We start from the raw sequence: 23,778 nt of genomic DNA on the forward strand, positions 1-23,778 counted from the left end.
TGAAACAAAATGCGAATCCAGGGAAGTTTAGAGTGATTTAGCATTTTGTGCAAATATTTTGCACAGCTCTACTAAACATGCATCGGCATGTGCAGATGTATAAATAGGCAAGTGCATGTGTCTGTGACTGGTTGTTATTTTCCTACCTGAGCGTTTGTTTGCTCTGTGTATGTGCGTATGTGTGTAAAAAGTGAGATATTGCTCTTGAGATATCGGATATAAAGTGAGAAAACTGTAAATTAGCACTATGAGTAAAGATTTGCCTAATGTTTTCCAGAATAAGTTATGGAAAATATTAATTTGGGTCATTCTCATCACTCTTCAGTTCTCCTCTCCCTACTTTTATAGCCTAGGCACCTTCCTCCACCTCCCAAATGGAAATATAACATGGCTTAAGTTTACAGAAGGATAAAGAAAGAACAAAAATGAAAGGAAAGAAGCACTGCCAAGTGAACGGTAAATGCTCGGAGATATGGGATGACAGGATGCAATTGGGAGAGGAAGAAACATAATAAATTTCATTCCTTCTGGGGCCTTATGTCCAAAGGTCTCAAAGTACTTCACAAATATGAATGATTTAATCCTCAATGCATGCTGGGGTGGCAGGGAGAGGGAAGTTACAAAGTGGGAAAGCCAAATGCAACCTCAAAGAAGATGCATAGGTAAATCTGGCTCAGAATGATTCAGTAGCTTGCTTTAAATGACCTGGGAAGCCTGTGGCAGAGGAGGCACAGACCCCAGATGTTTTAACTACCAGTCCTCTGCCTTAACTAAATGCCACCTCAATTACTTTTATCAAGACTATTTGTCTGACAGCTCAGAGAGTCTCACATAATGCTAACAAAGAGCCCCTTGCCACACCATGTACATGCCCAACTTCAGTCAATGGAATTTTCAGTAACAACTCACACTTCCCCTGAACCTATGTCCCTTTCCCTTGCAATAACAGAATCTGAAAACACTATGCCTAAGGTAGTCCTTCAAGTCCCAGGAGACCTCATTAAGTACACCCAAACAATAGCATCCCCAATTGGCCCTAAATGCTGAGGATCAATGATCCCTGTCTGCTGGAGACTTTAAATCACATAATGCTGCAGTAGAGTAAAATCCATCCACCTCTCATTTCTAATGTGTCAAAACTCAACATCTCTGGCAGCTGCTGCAGCTACCACTTGGATTGATTTTTTTTTTAAACACATAAATAGGACTTCCATCCCAGCTACTTCTGTTCTCGTATAGCCTTAGTTCCCTCTCCAGGGAATGCAATTTGATGCTCCAAACCCACCCTTGTTATGAGAGGGATTAGCTGTTTTATTCCAATATTCAGACAATCCCATGGAGTCCAGCACATTACCAATCAATGAACTGAAGCGCTGTTAATTGCTGCAAAGAATTTCACCAATTTAAAAAGCAACTATCACAGAAATAAGTGGCATGATTAAATCCTTGTTTATATTATTTTTACCAGATGAGGAAATTGGTGGAAACAGAATGGGGGTGCAGCTCCATAGAGAAAGTAAGGGTCCACCAAACAGATCATTCACTAGTTATTGAAGGCTTGGCAGCTTTTGGCTAGGAGATGAAACAACAGCAACTGTCATGCTGGAGACCAGCTTTGGTCAATCGTCTTTCTTTAGACACGAAAGGCATCCTTTGCTTATTGAGACATCAGCTTAACCCTATTCCAATGAAGAATAACTAACTGTTCTCAAGGATGGAAGAAGCATTTATTAACCTTATCCACTTTCAACTTTCCGTCTAATAGTCCTCTTCCAAATAGTCCCCTAGAAACTAATCAACAGTTTCATACCACTGTTTCTTTCTGTAAGCAAGGGAATAATAGAGTCTTGCCTGTGTGCTGTCAATTGAAACTGCTCATTGGATTTCTGATATAGGTGGAAGGCATCTCAAAGGAACATTATTTATTGAGTGAATCCATCATTTTACAAATAACTCACTAATCCACCCACGAAAATAACTGAACCTCTGTGCATACCCCACTGACTCTCCAGCACTCGTAAAATAATTTGTCAACTGAACAACCTTATCAAGAAACATTTCTTAGTTCCGCAATATTCATGTTAACAAGTTTGGGCTATAGCTAAATTACTAAAAAAAAAAAATTCAATTTTCACCTTAAAGTTTGTGTTTGGCAAGAAATCACATAAGAATTAAGGAACCCTCTTAAGGATTACTAAAGTAGCCCTAAAGGAATTCATAAGCATAGCATGAATTACTCCTAAGTAATCCTTAATGAATGCTTCAGGGGCATTTGCGCTTATTCCCTGCATTATTACTGAAACTATTTTAGGCTCTTAACATTATCTCAAGAAGATTTCAGAATAATCTGTAATATTCTGGCAATTTGAACAGTAATCCAAAAAAGGGGTATACCTATTTCTGCAGGATAATTTTAAGATTCTTACAGGATCAAACGTATCAAGTTGTTATAGCAACTGGAATACTTACCATTGAAATGTATGTATTCAGGAGTTTAAAATTACCCTAGCCAAATTATGCAACAAAAGTAATAAAATGAAAGATTTACCAGTGAATAACGTCAACTCAAGAGGACTAACGATCACTAAAACTGTAAAACAGTCAGCAAACAAATTAAGCAAAATCTAAATTACAAGGAAAGATTAGTATTTGACAGGCTAAAGGAGGATTAAAGAAGCTAAAAATTATAATATAGCTATAATGAACTGCTCAGCTCGATAAAATGAATGGCAATTACAGGGCTAGTGCCACAGATTCTTACTTAGTTTTCATTCTTTACTTTTGCAAATTCCTGTTGATTTAAGTAGAAGTCCAGATCTCAGGATTTAGCCTGCAGTTAGTAAACAATATATGCATGTGCAATCTAATAGCAATTTAGAGAAGACATTGAATGGAACATTGCAGATAAAGGAAATTGAACTGCTCTTCTAAACAAACTTGTAGCTTACAGATAAATACACAAACCTCTATCTCCATTTCCTCCCATTGCTCCTCTAATCTTATTTCACTAGAACTCACTGTTTGAGATTACTAAATTAATAGACTCATTCATGAACCAACTGTTGGATTTGCTGAGGCATAACAGGTTAAAGAGTTGTCAGCATTTGTTCCAGTGAAATCCCACAAGGATAATCTTTTGTGGGCATATTCAGCAGAAAGTAGCTGGAGACTTCTGTTTCACAGAAGGTCCCTGCTCTTCCACCTGCGCCTATCCAAGTTTTATTTGACAGAATAACATGGGTCACATATCCAGGTTGACCAAGATGTCAAAGTGCCTTCCACAGAGATACACAACTGGGGTGGCTGACATCCTATAAGTATGTCCCATTCACACAAGTGCAGTTCTCTTCCTGATTCATCAGCCTGGGTGTTTTTAATTCCTCAAACAATCAAAAAATTTTAATTCACTAACAAACTGGAGAAAGCACTGGCTCCTGCCATTGGACCATATTCTTTCTGATAACCTGGCTCATTTTCAGTAGTGCCTTGCAAGTGCTCCCATAGACTCCAGTACGGTTAGAAAGATAGAGAACATCACCCCTTGAACTCAATGACAGCCCTTCATTGGCTTTGATGAGAGCAGCACTGGATCAAAATTCTCTTTGAAACAGCAGATCTCCAGAAGATGTACTGAATTCACATTGCAAAAATGAAAAACTAAACCCCACAAAATTTTGGCCAAAACCCATTTTTGGGAGGGGTTTTCAGCTCGCTCTCACATCGCCCACCAACCAGGAAATTAGACACTTTCCAATAAAATTTTAGTTTAGCTTTTCCAGTTTCCCACTGAAAAATGTTTTGATGGACATTTTTCTGCCACTCCTATCTATAATGTCTGCTGTAAACTGGCAACAATCCACTACCCTTTGCTTGTGGCAAAGCCACGATTTAACCCTTTATGGGGCCTGATTCTCCTCTCAGGTATGCCAGTGTAAATCTGGAATAACTATTAAAATCAATAGAGTTATAGAGGGGTAAATCTGTTTGTATGAGAAGAGAATTAGGCCAATGACATAAAAGTACAAGTATATGATTTATTTCCTAATTTAAAGACATATAATAACAGTTTCATCTGATTGCAAAAGAAAGAAAAACATGCCTATGCTGGGTAATAAAACTATACAGGATCACAGAGGTCAGGAAATGATGAGAAATTAATAGCAGGAAATTCCATCACATGACGTTAATGATGAGCCTATCTAGCCATAGGAATAGAAATATTTGGATGGGATGGTATTAACTAAAATAAATGAGTGACTGTAGTTGTGATATTAGAAATATATCTTTACTTCATTATGTTATCCTGATCGCTGTTACAGTGTGTATGCTGTAATAATATAATAAATCATTTCTAGTTTCTGTTCCGAGCCAGTGTCTAATTTGTTCTTCAGTTTGTCAATTCAGCCTACACAGCACGACTTGTATTTCCTTATCAGGATTATCTAGTTGCTGCTACTGAAGTCACAAATATAGGGTCATAAATATAGGTGAATTGAAATTAGTTTTTTTCAGACTCCAACAATCCCTGTCTTTTTCCCTCCCTGTTCAGCTTTAGAATATGTTTTAATATACAGATTTGTTGAGGATGTAACCCCGCTGGCATGATTTTGTTATGAGTTAGAATATGGAATAAGTGACTCCAACGCTGAAGATTGATTTACCAATCAATTACACGTTTCTGAGGAAGGCATAGTACTCACAATAAGCAGTATATTAGGACAGCCTTCCAAAAGAAAAAATGACAGCGATTTTCTAATGAGGTTTGCATGTATTGTGATCCAAGTATAAGATGGATCACTAGTGGGATACTCGCCTCTTAGTTTTGCCAAATATGTGACTTACCAACAGCCATGCTAGATAGTGAAGCTGCCACTTTTGATGAACACACACGTAAGTACTTAAATCTGAAAGATGCACCCAGGGAAATTACTTTTGGCCATCAGTTAATTAGGCCTTGTATTCACTACAAAACTTTGTTGCATTAGGATACAACTGTGAAAAGTTCAGTTAGCTGAAATGATGGCCACAGCGTAGGCAAGGACAAGCCTGTTCAGCATTGCATCAGCTCATCATGGTTAAAACTTGGTTTAGTCTTGTCTTCATTGACTGCAAAGTTGTAGTTAGCACTTTTAGCTAACTTGGCTCCTTACTGTCATGTAATAACAGGGGCATGTACAAGGCGGGGCAAGCAGGGGCCCGGCCCCCCGCACCCCATATTCTCCATGTGTCCCTGCAGCCCTGGGAGGGAGAAAGCAGCAGGGTGACTGGCTTCCGGCTGAGTTCCTCCTCACCCCATTCCTACAGCTGCTGCTTCTCCTTGCATGCTGCTGGAGTCCCATGCATTGCTTCTGCCTCTACCCCCTGACATGCCTCAGTGGGTGGTCTGCAAAGCAGGCAGCTGTGCTGGGACGCCAGCAGTAGGGAAGGAGAAGCAGCAACTGTAGGGGTGGGGCAGGTAGAAGTTCAGCCAGCAGCCAGCCGCCCTGCTGCTTCATCCCTCTCTGGGCTGCAGGGACACGGAGAGTGCCGCTGTCAGGGGGAGCTGCCGCCTCCTTGCTGCTGGGCATCCCCACCAGAGGTGTCCTGAGAAATGGGGACAGGGGGTGTCACACAAAACTTTCCTTTGTGTTTGTTTTAACGTGCCCCTCCAAAAGCGGTCAAATTGAAATTCCTGCACATGCCCCCGTGTAATAACATGATAAAGTGTTGTAGGACAAGCCCTTAGTGGCATTACAGGCAAATATGGCACTCCTTCCGCTACACATAGCATTTTAAAAAGGCAGGTCAAAGGAAAATGAGGCCCTGCTGCTGTTTGGTGTGAAGAGTAGGTGGTCAAATATACACCTGACCTATCGAAACTTTTGTTGCAGAATTCTGGATAATAGTGCAACATACACAGTAAACAGTCTGGAAGGTCTATGAAGAATTAATTGCAATAATCTAGCTGAGATGTAATGAAAACATGAACTAATGGCTCAGTCTCCTTCTGTGAGAGCACTGTTCACAGTTTAGCTGTGTCCTAGGAATGCCAGCATGATATTTTTACTGTAGTGTAGCTAAGAACAAGTATCAAAAATGACCCTAACTTTACCTTTGCAATAGGATGTAAACTAACCTTATCTAGAGGAACTGGCAACTCAAATTAGCTGTGTTCTATCAGAATTTAACTTCAGGAAATGTTCAAACATCCAGGACTGAATACCATTTAGACACCTAATCAAATTAGATATTGCTTCCTCGGGTCATTTGAGATGGAAAAATAAACCTGTGTCAGCATCATAAACACAATGATAATGGTTAATTGTTACTCATCCTGTAGCTGAAATTATGCAGCCGAATGAGAGGAAGCAATGGGAACATACTGACACAGAACAACAAAGATTTAAAAATTGAACCCTCTGGAACTTCATCAAAGAATTGAGATGGGTACAGTACATCCAGCTCTCGTAATTAAAATGTGAGAGCTGAATGAAATAAGACTAAAATAATTTGAGATAGCACCAAAGAGTTATCCTTAAGTCTCTCACACTTGAAATGGGCCAATAGGCCAGTGAAGGGAAACAAATGCCTACATTCCTAGCAAAACACATGAAAAATCATGTTTTTTGTTGTTTCAAAATGAAAAATATTTTGTGGTTGTAACTGTTACTATTGTTAAACTATTTTTACTGCAAAAATGACATTATACCTGAGAGTAATATTTGAAAATTGGCAACATTTCCAAAGAAAAACCAAGTCATTTGTCACCCTCAAAAATGCTGCTTGCTGTTGGCATTGACAGGTTTACCAGCCTAGTGGAGGTAGCAGTAGATGTGAAATATCTTGATTTTAGAAAGGCTTTTGACACAATCCCACATGACATTCTCATAAGCAAACTAGGGAAATGTGGTCTAAATGAAATTATAAGGTGGGTGCACAACGGGTTGAAAGACCGTACTCAGAAAGTATTTATCAATGGTTTGCTGTTAAGCTGGGAGGATGCATTTAGTGGAGTGCCACAGGGTCAGTCTTGGGTCCGTTACTATTAAATATTTTCATTAATGACTCGGATAAAGGAGTAGAAAGCATACTTATAGAATTTTATATATAACACCAAGCTAGAAGGGGTTGCTAGCACTTTGGAAGACCCAATTAGGATTCAAAATGACCTTGACAAATTGGAGAACTGGTCTGAAATCAACAAGATGAAATTCAGTCAAGGCAAGTACAAAGTACTACACTTAGGAAGAAAGAAAATCAAATCTACAACAACAAAATGGAGAATAATTAAGTAATAGTACCGCCAGAAAGGATTTGGGGGTTATAGTAGATCACAGATTGAATAAGTCAGCAGTGGGATGCAGTTGCTTAAAAGGCTAATATAATTCTGGGGTGTGTTAAAAGGAATGTTCTATGTTAGAAATGGGAGGTAATTGTCCCACTCTACTCAGCAGCAGTGAGGCCTCAGCTGGAGTACAGTGTTCTGTTCTGGCATCACATTTTAGGAAAGATGTGGACAGCAACAAAAATGATGAGGTTTTTCTAAACCTATGAGGAAAGATTAAAAAAATTGGGCATGTTTAATCTTGCAAAAAGATTGAGGGGGACCCAATAAAAGTCTTCAAATATGTTAAGGGCTGTTATAAAGAGGATGGTGACAAATTGTTCTCCCTTTCCACTGAAGGCAGGACAACAAATAATTAGCATAATCTGAAGCAATGGAGATTTAGGTTAGATATTAGGAAAAACTTTCTACCTATAAGGGTTGTCAAACTCTGAAATAGGCTTCCAAGGGAGGATGTGGAGTCCCTCATCACTGGAAGCTTTAAAAACAAGTTGGACAAACACCTGCCAATGATGGTTTAGTTTACTTGGTCCTTACCCAAGGGGGGCTAGACTCGAGGTTCCTTTCAGCCCTACGTTTCTATGATTCTACGACTAAAATTCACCCTTGAACAAATGAACTCACATTAAACTCTCAATAATTTGTGTGTGTTCTATTGTTGTTTTTTCTTAGAAGCACAGCTAGTTTCCTATCATAGATACCACCACACTTCAATGATCTTGGCAAGAAAAAGCACATTGATACAGTTTGAAGAATGGCAAACATTGCATGGCAAACAGAATTTCCTATTTTAGTCTAGGACACAAGTTCTCAAATCTCAGCAAAGTGTTAATATTTATGATGATACCTTGAGCAGATAAAATGGTAGGATTATTAGAAGATGCAGTGAGCAAGAAACTCACTTCTTACTTTAAAAAATGGCTTTCACAGGCCTTGAAGTTGTATACAGGACTAATCTATCAGATTTTGATTAGACATCACTACACAGCAGATAAGAACATGGATTATTAAAGTCTCTGATTGATACAGTAAAAGTAATATAATTTCAACAAAAAGTAAGAAAAGCTAAGGAGAAATGCTGTACAAAAATAAAAGTATTTTCCTGTAGAAGATGGGAGTCAGATCCTACTCATATGCATACAAATTCTATCCAATGTTCCCGAAGTTTTGGAGCAGACATTTCCTTCTCATGCTATACCTTACTGCCTTCAGCAGGACAATTACCTCCCGTGTTTTACATATAATACTCCTGTTAATACACCCCAAAATGATATTAGCCTTTTTCACAACTGCGTCACATTGCTGGCTCATTCATTTTGTGATCCACATTTCTTTGGGGACCTGGCAAAAGCATTAAAGCCACTGGCAAAGATTACAGCAGTAGCAATGCTGGATTATGTTTAGCACACTTCAATGAGACTGGTAGTGACTGATAGCCCTAAGGATGGAACTGGAAATTGTGCATCCAGGAAGAGACACTGAAAACTAGTTTCATAAGAACTCTCCAACATAAATTTTATTTATTATTATGGATTCGCTCTATCCTGCGGCAAGTGGTTCTTTTCTTTGAGATAGTATGTGAACATGGAAGCCTCATAATTAAAGTTGTCCAGAAAAGGGAAATTCTTTCCCACAAAAAATGCTGCAGTTTTGGAGGGTGAGGGGAAGCTAGTCCTGGACTAGGACAAAAAAGTCAAAAATATGAAAATTTTCGAGGGAAGGGATTTCTAGAAAAATTCTCTTTTGGGAGAATAAAAAGGGAATTGTTTTGCTTCCTGGATGCGTGCCTGGAAGGCTCCAGTCAAGTGAAAGAGAGTGAAACAGCACAAAGTGAAACTGACAAGAGACTTCCAGACCAGCTGTGGGGCGCAGCAGAGCAAGGGCATTGCTAGAGAAGCGAAGAGCCTGGCTGCCACGACCACTTCTCCCTGCAGTTCCAGGGTGGAGAGGCAGAGAGCGCAACGGTTGTTCAGACTCTGTTGTCCCAATGCTGGGCACTCCATCTCCGTGCCGCACTGCTGGGGGGGCGAGCTGAGAGCCGGGGAAGTGGAGAGTCAGGGTGCTCAGCTTTGCCAGCCCTCCTAGAAGACTTTTGTCAATTTTACTTTCTGCCCGCAGACAGACAGTGACATTGAAATTGGGGAGCTTTTTCCCCCAATGGAAAACTGATTTTTTTCCCAGCAAAACAGACGTTTTCCACCAAAAAAATTTCAATTTTGCAAAAACAGCACTTTCTGTCAGAAAATCATTCCAACGGAAAATTCCCAACCCATTCTACTCATAATCCACCTTATAGTTACATTTTCTTTTCATAAGATGTTGACCTCCTTCTTCCCTCTTCCCCCTATACAATGCAATTGCATCATATCGTTAAGATGCTCTAAAGCCAGTCCTAGAGAAAGGCGTACATCTTAAGCTTGAACTCCAATAGTACCACTGTCATAGAAATACAGTATACTGAAGCCAAATGTATTGATATAGTCTTATGGAAATGATAAAAGGGACATCTAGTCATATGTTTTAGGTGCCCTTAATGTAACTTAAAATAAAATCCTTCCTAAAGGCAGCCAATACGTTTTAATACAACTCCACCAGTAACTCAGGCAACTTCAAAACTCAGATCTCCATCTCTGCCCAAAACTACCCACCCTTGCAGTCTCCCCCCATTTTCCAGCATGTGGGGAAAATGATGAGTTTTGCGATGTACCCTGACGGTCACTGGAACTGGACTATTTAGACTGTGGGGGGCAAGGAAGAGGAAGCAAATTCCAAAGCAAATTCTCCCTCCCAGATAATGCCCTAACAATAGCTCAAGCGCCTCTGCTCGTCCTCAGTGCACCATATTCTGCATGAGTTTCAGTTTCTGGATGTTTTAGCCCCATGGTACATTTTCCTGGTCATTCTTCTGAGTGGAACATATTGTTTGTTTGGAAAACCCTTAATAAAAAAAAGCTTTAGAAACTTCATCGGGTCATGATTATGGTATATTTACTTCAATGTATCTCAGCCTGGGGCCAATCTGCATTGAATGCAATTTTTTTAAAAATCATCTTGGTGGCCTCTTTCAAAGACACAGATATGCAATCGCACTACACTTTCTCAAATTGGGAATTAAGCTAACATTATATTACAGAAGGCAGCTAGCCACTAATGGCTATATTTTATTGGTAACATAATTGTAATCATGTGTGTGTTTCAATCAAATGCATCCCAAATCACTTTACAAATTCATCTAGAAACCATTTAGGAACCAATGCACTCATCACTGATATTAGACACTTCTGGGAGAAAGTATAGCAAATGCTAACAGGTGCCCAGCAATCGTATGGGTCCATGAAGGATAGGAAGTGGAGAATGCAGTGCTAATTGAAGCTATCAGGAAATTATACGTTGTCAGAATGTAAGAACTGAAAGTAAAATTTAGCCAGGACACTCCAGGCTTGTCTTCACTAGGCAAAAGATGATGATTATTTTAAGAACAGTGTTTCCCAAACAGTGGGTCCTGATCCACCAATGAGTCACAGAACAGTTCTAGATGGATTGGCATATCCAAGGCTGGATTAACCAGTTGATCACTGGGCTCTGGCTTTGGTAAACACATGCTTCAGGTGCTGGGGCCGAGGAAGGAGGAGAACCTGTCCTGCACTTCCCCTGGAGCCATGACTTCTGTCCTGCCGGGCTGGGCTTCCCATTCTGGGCACTGTGATCTGGTGCACTCCGGTTGGTCTGGCTGCCCCTGTGACCCCGTGTACCAGGTCGCAACACCACTCGCTCAAATTTAGCCCGGTTGCCCCTTTACAGCTGGTCAGACCTAAGTGGAGAGTGGGCCAAACCTGGTGCAGGGAGCTGCTGTTGCAGGGTGAGTCTGGGGTGGGATCGCTCTCCACCCTCTAGAGGCTCCCCTCCGCACCTGGTTGGGATTAAAGTTGCAGTACTGGAGCAAAGGGTGCATATATGTAACTATGTAATGGGAGTCGCAAACAAAAGACAAAATTCAATGGTGGGTCGCCTTGTGAAGTTTGGGAAACATTGCTTAAGAACATCTTAGCTAGCACGTTCAAACTAGCAGGTTATAAAGCTCTAGTGCAGACAAGGCACAGGCAAGCACAGGCTCGCTGGCTGAGTCAATCTGAGTACATCTTATCTTCTCTAAACTATGTTTTAGACTGTTAAAACTTGCCAACATTTAAAAAAAAATAAAACACAAATCCTTTTATGGTAGTGAAGACAAATCCTCAAACCAACAGTCTGTGAAATAATCTGTAAATCATCCATAATGTTCTACTGACATCTTTGTTCACTTTGCAAACCTGCATCATGGGCTTGTGAACTACTATAATGAAGTTATGGAGTTATTATGATGTTAGAAATATATGCAGTTATGAGTGGTCTTTGATATTGGTTTACAAATTGTTTCCATGCTGCACAGTGAACTATAACACGTGTTCCGTATAAACACCGAAATCTGTGATACTCTGAGTTCACGATCACTAGTTCTCTGTACATTAGTAGCCTGTGGTCAGTGAATTGAGTTGGTACCATGTGTATCTGGAAAGGGAATTAGGGGAAAGCTGTCACTAATATCAATCAGACTCACTGCAGGATCCAATAGGTGACAAAGGGCCTCTCTCCGCTATCAATGAGAGTTTCACCACTGATCAAGTTCAAGCTCAGAGGAGGTAGGTCACAGCACAGTAAGATTCTTTCCCATCGCCCACTATCATCCCTTGCCAATGCATTAATAAATTCTTTATTTTACATCCTTGGAATAACCCCAGGGCTAGATTCTGACCTCAGTACACCAGTGTAACTTCATCCATGTCAACAAAGTATTTCCAGATTTACACCAGAGTAACAGATCAGAATCATGGCCTAATTATTCTACTAACACAACCATAATACTAAACTATAAAGGGGAACAAGTCTAACAGCATAACTGGCTTATTTCATTTTGTAGGTTAGATCGCTAGGATAGTTTGGCTGTCACAAAAATACAAAGTAATTTTCTGATTTAATCACTTCTCACCTTACTCTTTAAGAGATTGGCTATTAGTTTTCTTCCTCTTAAGATGTTTATGATGTGATGGGCAGAATAGGACTATTTTGGGGTTGGGGGACTTAATGTCATTAAATGATAAAACTAAAGCAATACTTCTTGATCATTTTGATGCTCTTGTTATGGCTGCATTTCCTTTAACTCTGTTAACTTTAACTCTGTTAATAAACTAACGCAAACAATTCCTTGCTGTTTCAAAAAAGGCCTACCTGAAGACTGCAAGGCTCAGGGACCAGAGCACTAGTGGTTTCCTCAGTTCAAATTTTGCTCGTTTGTTCATTAGGTGCCGACCACCAAATATAAAGGCAGCGTATAGAGCTGAAAACAGAAAAGATTTCTTCCTGTAAAAAAAGCGAAGAAAAAAAAATCCTCATAAAATATTTATTATTCATCAGTTGCACACAGTGTTTTCTCATCTTTAGATGATTGCCAAGAACTTGTCACTAAACTTGCTAAAACCAAAACAATTTGAATGTACTTCTGCCACTAATTTGGATAACGGAATAGCCAAAATTACATGAGTATAAATCCAGATCCTGAAATTCCAATCAGGGCAAAATTCCCATCGACTAAATTGGAACTTTCCTGAATAAATACTGCAAGCTTTGACTGGTATTGCAGATATTTCCTCTCCCCACTCGTTGTGAATGTTTTCTTTTAGTGAATAAAAACAGATGTCACATAGGCCCATTTGGGCCTCTGCCCATGCGTGTAGTTCTAAAATCAGTGTTCAGTCTGTATCTGAAGCAACTGATCACATTTTGTGGATCATTCAGCATGTTCAATTGATAGATCATTGCCTGCACGTTTCTTGCTGAACATGCACTTACTTCTCATTGCGTCCTCAAATAAGAATTTTGACTACCTTCTGTACTGCAAAATAAAATTGGAAGAGGCTCCTAAAAGGTGGGAACATCTGGCTAGAGGCCAATAGTTCTATTATTCAGTGTTCATATTATTTTGATTTTTTATAGTTCGTGAGTTGCAATTTGGGAGAAGTGCAAGATTATTCTCTGTGGAGAAGAAGTCTAATGAGTTTGCTGAAATGGTCATATACTACTCTGCTAATGAACTGAACTACAAAGGTAGTGTTGGATTTGCAAGCTTCACTTGAAAATGCCTATAAATCATACATCAGGATATTTCCATCAGCCAACATTCGAACCTCATTCTTATAATTCACTGAGGCTCAACCATAGCAGGTCAAAAAAGGATGAAATTTGGGATCCCTTTCTTCACACACAAGGGATTCAGATGGCTTGTATCAAGCGTTTATATGCCCAATTAATAATGATGCACAACATTACTAATGTCCTAACTGTGTAAATATATATTTAGGAACAGGTTTTGGACAAAGTATGTAATTGCAAACAAAGGGAAAATGAGTGATCATAAATATCAATGGACTATATAAGCCCAGCTGCAGCAGATTGCTCTTCGCTGTAGTACTACAAAGTGAGCCAGTTTCATCTCCAGCCTTAATGAGTGATAAACATATAAATATAATACAACAATGAAAGCTAAATAGTAATATAAGCCCAAAGACATGAAAACAAATCTATAGCACTAGGGATTGAATAACAGGGACAACATAGGATTTTCATGTTTCCTAAAAGAGCGTGTTTCTCTTGACACAGTTATGGCAACATGTAACAAATCATCAACTGGAAAGAAAAAGCAATTAATAATACTGCATGAAGAGTTGTGCTGATGTACAGACAACTCTGCTGTGCCTTAAGCTGTCTCCCCAGCTGAAAATATCCTTGTCTGGCCTGGCACTGGGGTCACCTACTTTAACTTCAGTATCCATGCGGAAAAGGACACTTGTACGTGGACTCATTTCAAAGATTCCATGACAAGCACGGGTCTGTCCTGTCTTGGAGAACACATTGAGATCGTGAGTCACTAGGATGGCAATGACGTAAGCATGTTTATCATCCAGCAATATGCTTTTTTCAATCAGACCTGGATCGTACCCTTGTGCTTTCCTGAGATGAAGCACTGGTGGCCCACTGAGATGGGGCACTGATGAAGATGAGTTGGCTGAATTTCACTCCAGACTAGAGGGAGGTGATACCAATGGGCACAGAAAGCTTTTAGGTAAATTGGATGAGGCTGTGTATTGTGACGGGGCCAGCCCTGACGGCTATAGGAGGGTGCTCCTATTTGCAAACTAGGGTTATAGGAGGGTGCTGGAAGGCATATATATTAGCCCCGGGCTTAGCAAATCCCTGTTCCCTGGGTAATCCTGCTGGGGCTACTCCACGGCAATTAGGCCAATTAGGCCAGCTGAGGCCAATCAAAGAGCTTGCCCCAGCAGTTAAAAGCCTCCCAGCCAGGCAGATGGGTGCAGCTGAGGGGGACTTGAGTGGAGCAGAGCTGCTGCAAGGTGTGGAGTCAGTGGAGGAGTGGAATAGAGCGGAGCAGAGCTGCTGCAAGGCGTGGAGTCGGTGGAGGAGTGGAATAGAGTGGAGCAGAGCTGCTGCAAGGTGGGGAGCTGGTGGAGGAGCTAGTGTGGGTGTGGTGAGAGCACCCAGCCATGGGAGTTAAGCAGGAGCCTGTCCAGGCAAGACCAGAGGACACTTGCCCCAAAGAGACTGAAGGAGGACCACAAGTGGAGGGGCTACAGATGAGCGACCCAGGGAAGTTAGTAGCCCCTGGACTAAGCTGTTTGAGGCTACTCCTTGCAAGGTCCCTGGGTTGGGGCCTGGGGTAGAGGGTGGGTCTGGCCCCCCCAGCACACCACCAGCATAGCTGTAGGGAGCACAGACCCATGGGGCCAAACAGGCCCACCTTGCCACAGTATGCTCCCTCTGTACAGGGTATACTCACCCTTTGTCAAAGAGGTTCACACTTATGGGGTTATTTGGACCCTAAATTGCTCTAGACTGGAATCATACTGTTTTACATCTATGCTTGTCTAGGGTATTGCTACTCTTTTTCTTGACTACGGTCTTTATCATATAGTTATCCATACCTTTGTCATCTCTAGGCTAGACTAGAAATCCCCTCTACCTGGGACCACTCAAACAGAGACTCTTCAGCTGGTGCAAAACTCAGCAGTCTGCTTAATTAGCGATGAAAGCTGTATTGAGTACTTTATATCTGTGCTCTGTATGTCCTACTGGCTTTGTCATTGCTTCCGAGTGGGATTTTCAAAATCACCTGGGGGAATTAGACACCACAGCTGGGCATCCAAATCTCCTAGATAGTTTTGAAAATCTGAGTCTCTAAGCATATAGTTTTAGGTTTTAGCGCTAATCCATAAAACCATGCATGCTGAGCATCCTGACTGTTTTAATCTGCCTCTCTCCCTGCTGTATGTATCCTCCTAGGAGCTGAGATCAACCATGGTGTTTTTGATAACACTGTTTGAATTCTGGGGGGCTGAAGGCAAGTCATTTTCTCTGGAGTGTCCATAACTCTGAAATTGACCCCTGTTCTGCTTTACATGCTGAATCACCATAGTGGAAAGAAATAAAATGAATCCCTATGGAATATTTAATATGTCAAAATGATCATGGGTCAATTTTTTAAATTTATCTAAAGATATAGACAGGTGCCTAGGCACTTTTGAAAATCACATGAGGTGCCTCTCTGCATCTTTAGGTACCTAAATGAATATCTTTGGAAACCTGGGCCCATGTTCCTGTCTTAATAAAGAAGATATAATGTACTTTCAATGTTTGTCTTTTCTTTCACAGTTAGGAAAGAAACATAATTATGCCCCTTCATAGGCAAGTTAACACTTATTTACCCAAATGGCATTTCATTTAGGCTATTATTAATGAAATCATTGCTTTCTGTTAAGTCTAACCAAGTAGGTCAGTAATTATATTATACTAATTGGTATAGCTATATTTTAGGTCACTTCATCAGTTTTTTTTAATGAGTTCCATATTTCTTATTTTAATGGTACAGTGTCTGTACAGGAGTTCCCATTGGCACTGACAAATGCTAGAGTATTTGACTGTATTGATTATCTGTACAGAACAGTTTTAAATTAAGAGGGGCACAATAGTACAGTCCTGTGGTCACTACAGGTACAGTATATAAGGGAGTCTGATATTGAAAGCATCCCTTCGTTTTCTTTTTGATTGTTCACTTTTTAATCATTCAATTTTTCTATCAGTAGCTTTTTATTTTTTTATTTTTCCCTTATGGATTAATTATTTTAAAGGACATTGTATTATTAGAGGACTGAGTAGTAGTACAGATGATTGGTTATTAGGCTGCAGAGCCTTTCATTCTAAAATTATTGGTTCAAATCTGGACAAGATCAGTAATGACCAGAAGTTATTTTGCAACGTTTGTATGATGTTCCGTGTGAAATGTTGGTAGTCTCAGTCCAGTTCCTAATGAACAGATATAAAGCAATGGTAATCAAATGCTATTCAGTTTTTAACTGCAATAGTTCTGGCCAGCAGGACACCGGTATTTATCTTTTTGGAGTAATTCTAGGACATTATTATACCATTGTAATATAATGGTATAATCCCTGACGACAATCTAAACACAATAGAACAATAAAGTAATATTAAGACTTGAAGCTCAAAACCCAAAAGGGTAAGCCAGTAACTTCAGTGTTAGCACATTCATATGTTTGCCTTCAATTCTGTTCTCTAGGTAACACAGTAGACATAAAGAAAGACAAGGCTGCCAAGTCCCCCATTTTGCAGGAGTTCCTGCTTCTCACAGTTGTCTTCCACCTTCCTACATTTCCAGTCTTCAGGGATTAAGCACTATCTGTACTGAGTACGCTGCAGCCTTTGTTAAACCTCTGAAAATTGCCTGCTGTCTCTCAGTCACAAAGACTGGAGGAATCGTCCTAAAAGCTATATACAGAGCACTGTGCTCAGTATGGGGATTGCCAGAGGGAGGAAGATGTGTGGACTTGCAGGCTGAAAATGTGGGGGAGATCTTCTGAAAATCACAGCAGAGAAAGGGAAACCTTAGCATGGCAGAAAGGAAATTGGAAGGGAAAGGTTTGTGGGAGAAGACAGACAAAAGTGGTTGACAAGTGGAAGGAAAATGGAGGAGGAAGGAGAGGATGACGATGATGGAAAGAGAGAAAAGGAAGTTGGCAGGAAAGAGAAGGAAGTGAAGGTAAGAAAACAGAGGGGAAAGAGAAATGAAGTGTAATAACAGGAGAAGTACAATGAGAAAACAGGAGATAGAAAACAGACAAAAAGGAAAGGATTAAAAACCGAGAAAGGAGAGGCAGAGACTGCAGGAAACAAAGAAAGATGGAGAAAATCCATCCCACCAGAAACAGTGCTTCTTGTCAGTCACAGACAGGAAGTGTTGCCTCCAGGAAAGCCAATTCAGGTATCAAGAAGTGGCAGGGAGAGTCTGAGTCACCTGGCCTAAGGTAGGAAAACAAAAAAAAGTAAACAAGACAAAAGGTAAAGAGAAAGGTACGGTGTGATAAATCTTCCTTCCCCTCCCCTCCAAAATATGTAATTTGTAAAATATTGAAGAATAATTTTTTAGAACTAATATTCTTGTTGGTGAAATGAAAGCTAATATGCTTTTAAGTGTTTTTCTCCTATCAGAATCAGCCTTCCACAGAAAAAGGCTATTGCTGTTATGATTAAAAGATCAGACTTATGACTAGTTTAAACTACATTTGACCTGAGAAACTTTAAACTACACAGCACATCTATGTGCTCATTTTGCAAACAGCCTGTGCAACTCAGGAATGTTGATTTCTTCAAGATGCTAATTTAAGATTGCAAGTTCTGTTCATATAAAAAAAGGTGTGAAACCATTCATCATCAACTTAGCATTTGTACTTCTGAGATACCAACAAAACAAAAACTTTCTCTAGCTTCACAGATACAATGAGAAAAATCACCAACAAGGGGTTTGCTGTACGGATTTGTCAGCTTTAGATAATAATAACTATAAATCCAGAATGCAAATATGAAATTCTGCAACTGTTTCTTCCATACTCTATAGTACTTAAGAATTTTAAAGGAGGGAAATACATCAGAAGACCAATCTTATAAACATGTCAGTGTAATCTGGTTTATGCCTACAGCACAATGTCCTGTGATATTTATATTTAGAGCACTGACAATGAAAGTCAATCACATGGGTAAGTGCACTCATTAATGAGGTTCTTCCAAATAACACATTACCAGTGAAATACAACTTAAACAGGTGTCAGCTTCACCTTGTTTCCCCCTTTGCTGGATTTCTACAAAAATTGGCTTTCAAAATGCTAGTGTGACATTACCATGGGTACAATTTGGACTGATGAACAGCTGTGTCCCCTCAGTTCTCCAACCTGGGGTGCCTCTTACACTGCGTCGCTGTGAGAACCGCAACTCCTGGTCTGCAGACACACTGCCTCCAGCATGTAAGTTACTCCCAGTTATATTGTACAAGTGCTATAGCCAGCCACTCTTGAATTACACTGCAGAGCAATGCCAGCAAATTCTTAGTCCCAGACTTTCACCTAGAAATGTGCAACTCGTACTGCCCAGATCTTTCCTGGACAATACTAGCTCATATAAAGTCGATCATTTTATTAATAGAAAATGATATGCACAAACCCTGTTATCCGAAATGGAGTTTCGCAAACATTCCCATCCAAACTCACTGGTTTAGATAAAACAATTTAAAAAATGTACTAACTCGAGAAAGATAGATTTTAAGTGACTAAAGTAATGAGCCATGTGTTTCAGCATGTTACTGGCTGAATTCCTTTCAGTCAGGATCCCTCCCCAGTCCAATGATGCTTCCTTTGTTCTTCAAGTTTTGTCGATGCCAGGGGTAGAGAGGAAGGGAGAGATCAGTCGAGGTGTGTCTGCTCTCCCTTCTTATAGTTCTCTCTCTTCTTTGAGAATCATCGCCAGCTGAGGTTCAGGAGACACACAGTCTGGTGAACAGGAACCCCAGCTGTTTCTCTGTCATGATGTAGATTTTCACCCACATTCTCTTTGCTGCCAAAGAATGGCCACTTAACCAGGTGATGGTCCATTAGATTTTGTTGACACCTAGCTAAGGCGTCGGCTAGCCTTTTGTCACTAAGCCATGCCTCACCAGCTACCCTGGTGCTAGGGGACCTATGTGAGAATGTACACTACACATTGCCAAAAGAAGTATGCCGCATAGATGTACCTTAGACTACTATAGCCTGAAAGAAACAGCTATTTAAACAAGTTGCAGAGCACTGGATAATCGATCCATGTTTTGTTTCAGTTATGTATTAGAGTCAGATCTCATTGTCTTGAGTATAAATCCTTAAGTAACCCTGTTTTTTGTACGGTTACTTGGGATTTTCACCAGTGTAACTAAGAACAGACTCTGGGCTGTTCATTTCTGGTAACCTACAAAACAGTGAACATCCCAGCAATATTAGAGGTCAGAGTGCAAGGAGATTTAGTGTCACACAGTTCCCATTTAAGTTAATGGGAATCCATGTAGCTAAATCTTTCTCAGCACAATGTCTTATAGCAAGACTCCGTTATAAAAGAGGCAATGGTGATAAACTATTTCTGCTTGGACATGTTATTGCATTCTCAAGACATTGCTGGAGTTGTCTGTCCATCATCAGAGGGCTGGCACAATGTAGAATAACAACAAGGAAGATTATGTAGGTCACAGCCACTGTAGCTCTGATGCAAAGCTACAGTACTTTCACTTTTAATATTATCAGCTTCCATTTAAACTTCTGCCCTTTACTAGCTCCAGATTTGTGTTATAAACAGATACAATTGCAGCTAGTCTTGGGGACTACTCACCCACATCTCACCTAGTTACAAGGATACTATTTGTATCAGAGTTTCACCAAAGGTTATTCAATTAAAATATCTACAGGGAGAAGTCCATTTTACAAAAACAGTACAAAAACTTAAATCTCCATCACATTGTCAATTCTCCCGGGTCCCCATAAAGCAGATCAATATCAAAGTGACCAAATTCTTTTCCAGTTATTCTCATTTCATTATCTTTTTTCATTTTAAAGATAAAATCTTATATTTTAAAACCTTTCATCCAAAAGGCTCCTGTAATAGTCAACCCTCTTTTGGGCACCCCTTCACAGCCTGAAGTGGCTCTTGCCTTAGTTTTCCCTTCACTCAGCATCCTCAATGACTATACAAAGCCTTGTGACCCATAACAACCCTTCCTGGTGTTTTGTTTACTAGCATAAAGCAAACTCAAAATAAAGAATCTTCCACCCCATCTGTTTTTAATTTTCCAGTTTGGACACAGCTTATCAGCCCTTCACAGGTTCTGATCAGCCACTCCCTTCAGCCCACCATAGTCTCCTTAATACACTCCCTGCTCTCTTCAGAGCATCCACTCTCAGGCCTTCCGACCTGGAGTCCTTCCCTGTTTTTTATCTCTGCAGAAACTCCCAGGCGTTTTTGCCTGGAATTTTTCCACATGCTCACAGTGTCCAAGTGGTCCTTCAGGCCCAAACCCTTCCCACTGGCCAAGGATCTCCTGCAGGAGCCTCATGATGTCTGCAGCCCCTGCTACAGCTTCTTCTCCCTGTTTCCTGTCCTCCTCGGGCTCTTTATAAAGACCACCTACCTTGTATCAAGCCCCATTGAGAGGCTATGTTAATGAGGCACAGGTGGGCTGGACTAGTTCCCTCTAAAAGGGCCCAGTCCACCCTGTGAGAGCTCCTTTAACCTCTTTGGTCAGATTCACAGGGGGCACTTAGGCTCTGCAATCCTCAGCACCCTGCCATCTAGTAAAATTAGGCTCCTCGGCTCCTGACACAGTGCACAGGAAGAGTTAGGCACCTAAGAATGGGCTTCACAAAAGCTAGCACAATGAACACAGAGCCACCTAAGCTAGCCAATAAGACACAGAAATCATAGAAATGTAGGGTTGGAAGGGACCTCGAGAGACCTTCCCTCCACACTGAGGCAGGACCAAGTAAACCTAAGCATCCCGACACGTCTTTGTGTAACCTATTCTTAAAAACCTTCAATAGTGGGGATTCCACAACCTCCCTAGGTAAGCTGTTCCAGTGCTGAACTATCCTCAGAGTTAGAAAGTTTTTCCAAATATCTAAACAAAATCTCCCTTGCAGTAGATTAAGCCCATTACTTCTTATCCTCCCTTCAGCGGACGTGGAAAATAATTGATCACAGTCCTCATTGTAACAGACCTTAACATATCTGAAGACCTATTATTGTAAGGATCTGCAGGATTAGAATTTAGGGATGCAGCACCTGGGGCAGCTGACATTCCCACAGCCACCAGAAGGCACACCAAGGAAGTATCACCCAAAGGGACCAGAGCAACAGCAACTTCTGACCTTCTGATTGGCCCATGGTCGCTATTTAACCCTGGAGGATGGCCCAAGAAGTTGCCTGGGCAACCATGTATGAAAATTATAAATTAGCAGATAAATATAACCCCCCCCCCCGCCAAAAAAAAAAAAAAATGGATAGAAGAACTGGCCAGCACTGCTTGGATCTTATTAAAAGAAGATGTAGATATGGCTGTCATTATCATAACGATAGCACTGCAGCAGAAAGCAACTCGCTATCTATTGTAGTAACCTCACATACATACTGAAGAAGGGAGGTGACACAACAGAATCTGCAGGTAAGAACCCTTGGAGTGAGTGACCAATTACCCTACAATATTTTCTGACACCTCTCAGAAAAGAAAGAACAATGTTGCCAAAGAATAGGTCCTGGAAGCATGCCTGCAGCATCTTGTGATCATCAGTATCACAGACTGCTTGACAACTAAAAAAATCTGCAATGACACCTAACCTTCCTTCATTGCCAGGAGGAAATCAATGTCCAAGGATACTAATGAAATCACTGCAGAGTGCCCAGAACTAAAACTTGACTGATAGGAAACCAGAGGTATCCAGACAGAGCTGCACAAATCTTGCCATCACCTTTTCAACCTCCCCTCTAAAAGGAAGGTTTGAGAAAGAGGGCTCAACCCTGCTACAGGACCTCTGTGCTGCTTCTGCAGCCAGGTGGGCATTCTGCTGGTGTAGGGGGCAGGGTAGGGAGTGAATCAGGGGTGTAGCTAGACCATGCTGTGCTCCCGCAATGTTCAAATAGTAGAATGCCAACTTTATGCCATGATTTAGAGTCTAAACACCACCTCCTGGAGCAGGGAATGGCAACTGGCTCCTTTGCAGCTCCACTGCCTCTGATGTGCTCAGTAAAGACCGAATGCAGCAGAGAATTTAGCCAAGAGTGTTAACTGATTAGGTCATAAAGATAAAAAGGTGTATTCTGGAGCAAGCATTTAACATGGATTATTTAAAGGGAATTGGCACTTTACATACCGAGATGAGGTTTAAATCCCCGACAGTGAATAACAAACTCAAAATTTCCTTGTTGTTGACTTTTAACTAATCCATGATAGCCACATCATAGATTACAGCCTGCAGCTTCACCATTAAATACAGAACCACTGCACTTGAAACCAGTAAAACTCCAGCAGTGAACAGTACGTATGACTCATCCTGTTTTGACAGAGCTCTCATGGAAATATCCAGACTGGTCTGGATCCACTTCATTTTATTTGTGGAGAGGTGGGAAACCACTTTACAGTGAGAACCACTTTGAGTGGAAGTAGTTTCTATTCCACTGGGCTGCTAACCAAGTAGAACAGCCCAGCTGGTCAGGAATTCAAGGATATAATGATGGATATGAAAAAACACATTTAGCTTCCATTACAGCCATCTCACTGGAATGTAAAATCTCAGTTATGGAGTCTATGAGACCTGGAATGAATTTCCTGCCCCTGGTGCTCAATTTCCCTCACAAGGATCTTGCCAGTTCTTAATTCACCCAGATAGCCCTTATTCACTCACACAGCCCCTACACATCTGAGCAGGAATTTGCAGAACCAGGCTTACAAATCTTAATTTTAGCTCCACTGGTGTTCTAAGATGCCCTTACCAGAAGACAGATTTCAGGGCAGAAATCCAAGATGGAATATTTATCAAACAAATAATAAAACATTCCATTTGCTCACGGATCATGTAGAAACAGCAATATAAATAATATAGCTTACTAAAGTACTGACACAAAAAACAGAATCGTAGTGTATCCAAAAATGATTGCATCTCCCACGTTTTACCATCCTGGTGCACAAAACTATTAGTAAACGTTAGAATCTGGGAAATACCAAAGGAGGGGAGGGATTAAGAAACAAGATAACAGATTGTGAGGGTGCAAGTGATTACAACTATGATGGAACAGATTTTAGTGCAACAGGCTGCTGCTATGGTAGAAGTAGTAAGTGGTATTAAAATACTCTTGTAGCACAACGAATTGCTATTTCTTCAAAAGTAGCAATGTTCAGTTTGATTGCACTTGCACAGAGCTATCTCATTTCCACACAGAAGATCAGCACAATGGGCCAAAAACTAATTTTTTAAAATGAATGTATCATA

General features: G+C 40.6%; 1 protein-coding gene across 1 annotated transcript in view; it reads right to left on the reverse strand.

Annotated features, from left to right (window-relative positions):
- Positions 1–23,778, reverse strand: part of ELOVL6 (ELOVL fatty acid elongase 6) — a 114,726-nt gene that overhangs the window by 26,447 nt on the left and 64,501 nt on the right. Inside the window, exon 2 of the mRNA XM_067568238.1 lies at positions 12,590–12,721. Within this exon, the coding sequence (XP_067424339.1) occupies positions 12,590–12,721 (132 nt within the window). The remainder of the gene's footprint in view (positions 1–12,589; positions 12,722–23,778) is intronic.

Source organism: Emydura macquarii, unplaced genomic scaffold (genome assembly GCF_026122565.2).
Source record: "Emydura macquarii macquarii isolate MOO-44397 ecotype Brisbane River unplaced genomic scaffold, CSIRO-AGI_Emac_v2 contig_2863, whole genome shotgun sequence".
Taxonomy (NCBI): domain Eukaryota; kingdom Metazoa; phylum Chordata; order Testudines; family Chelidae; genus Emydura; species Emydura macquarii.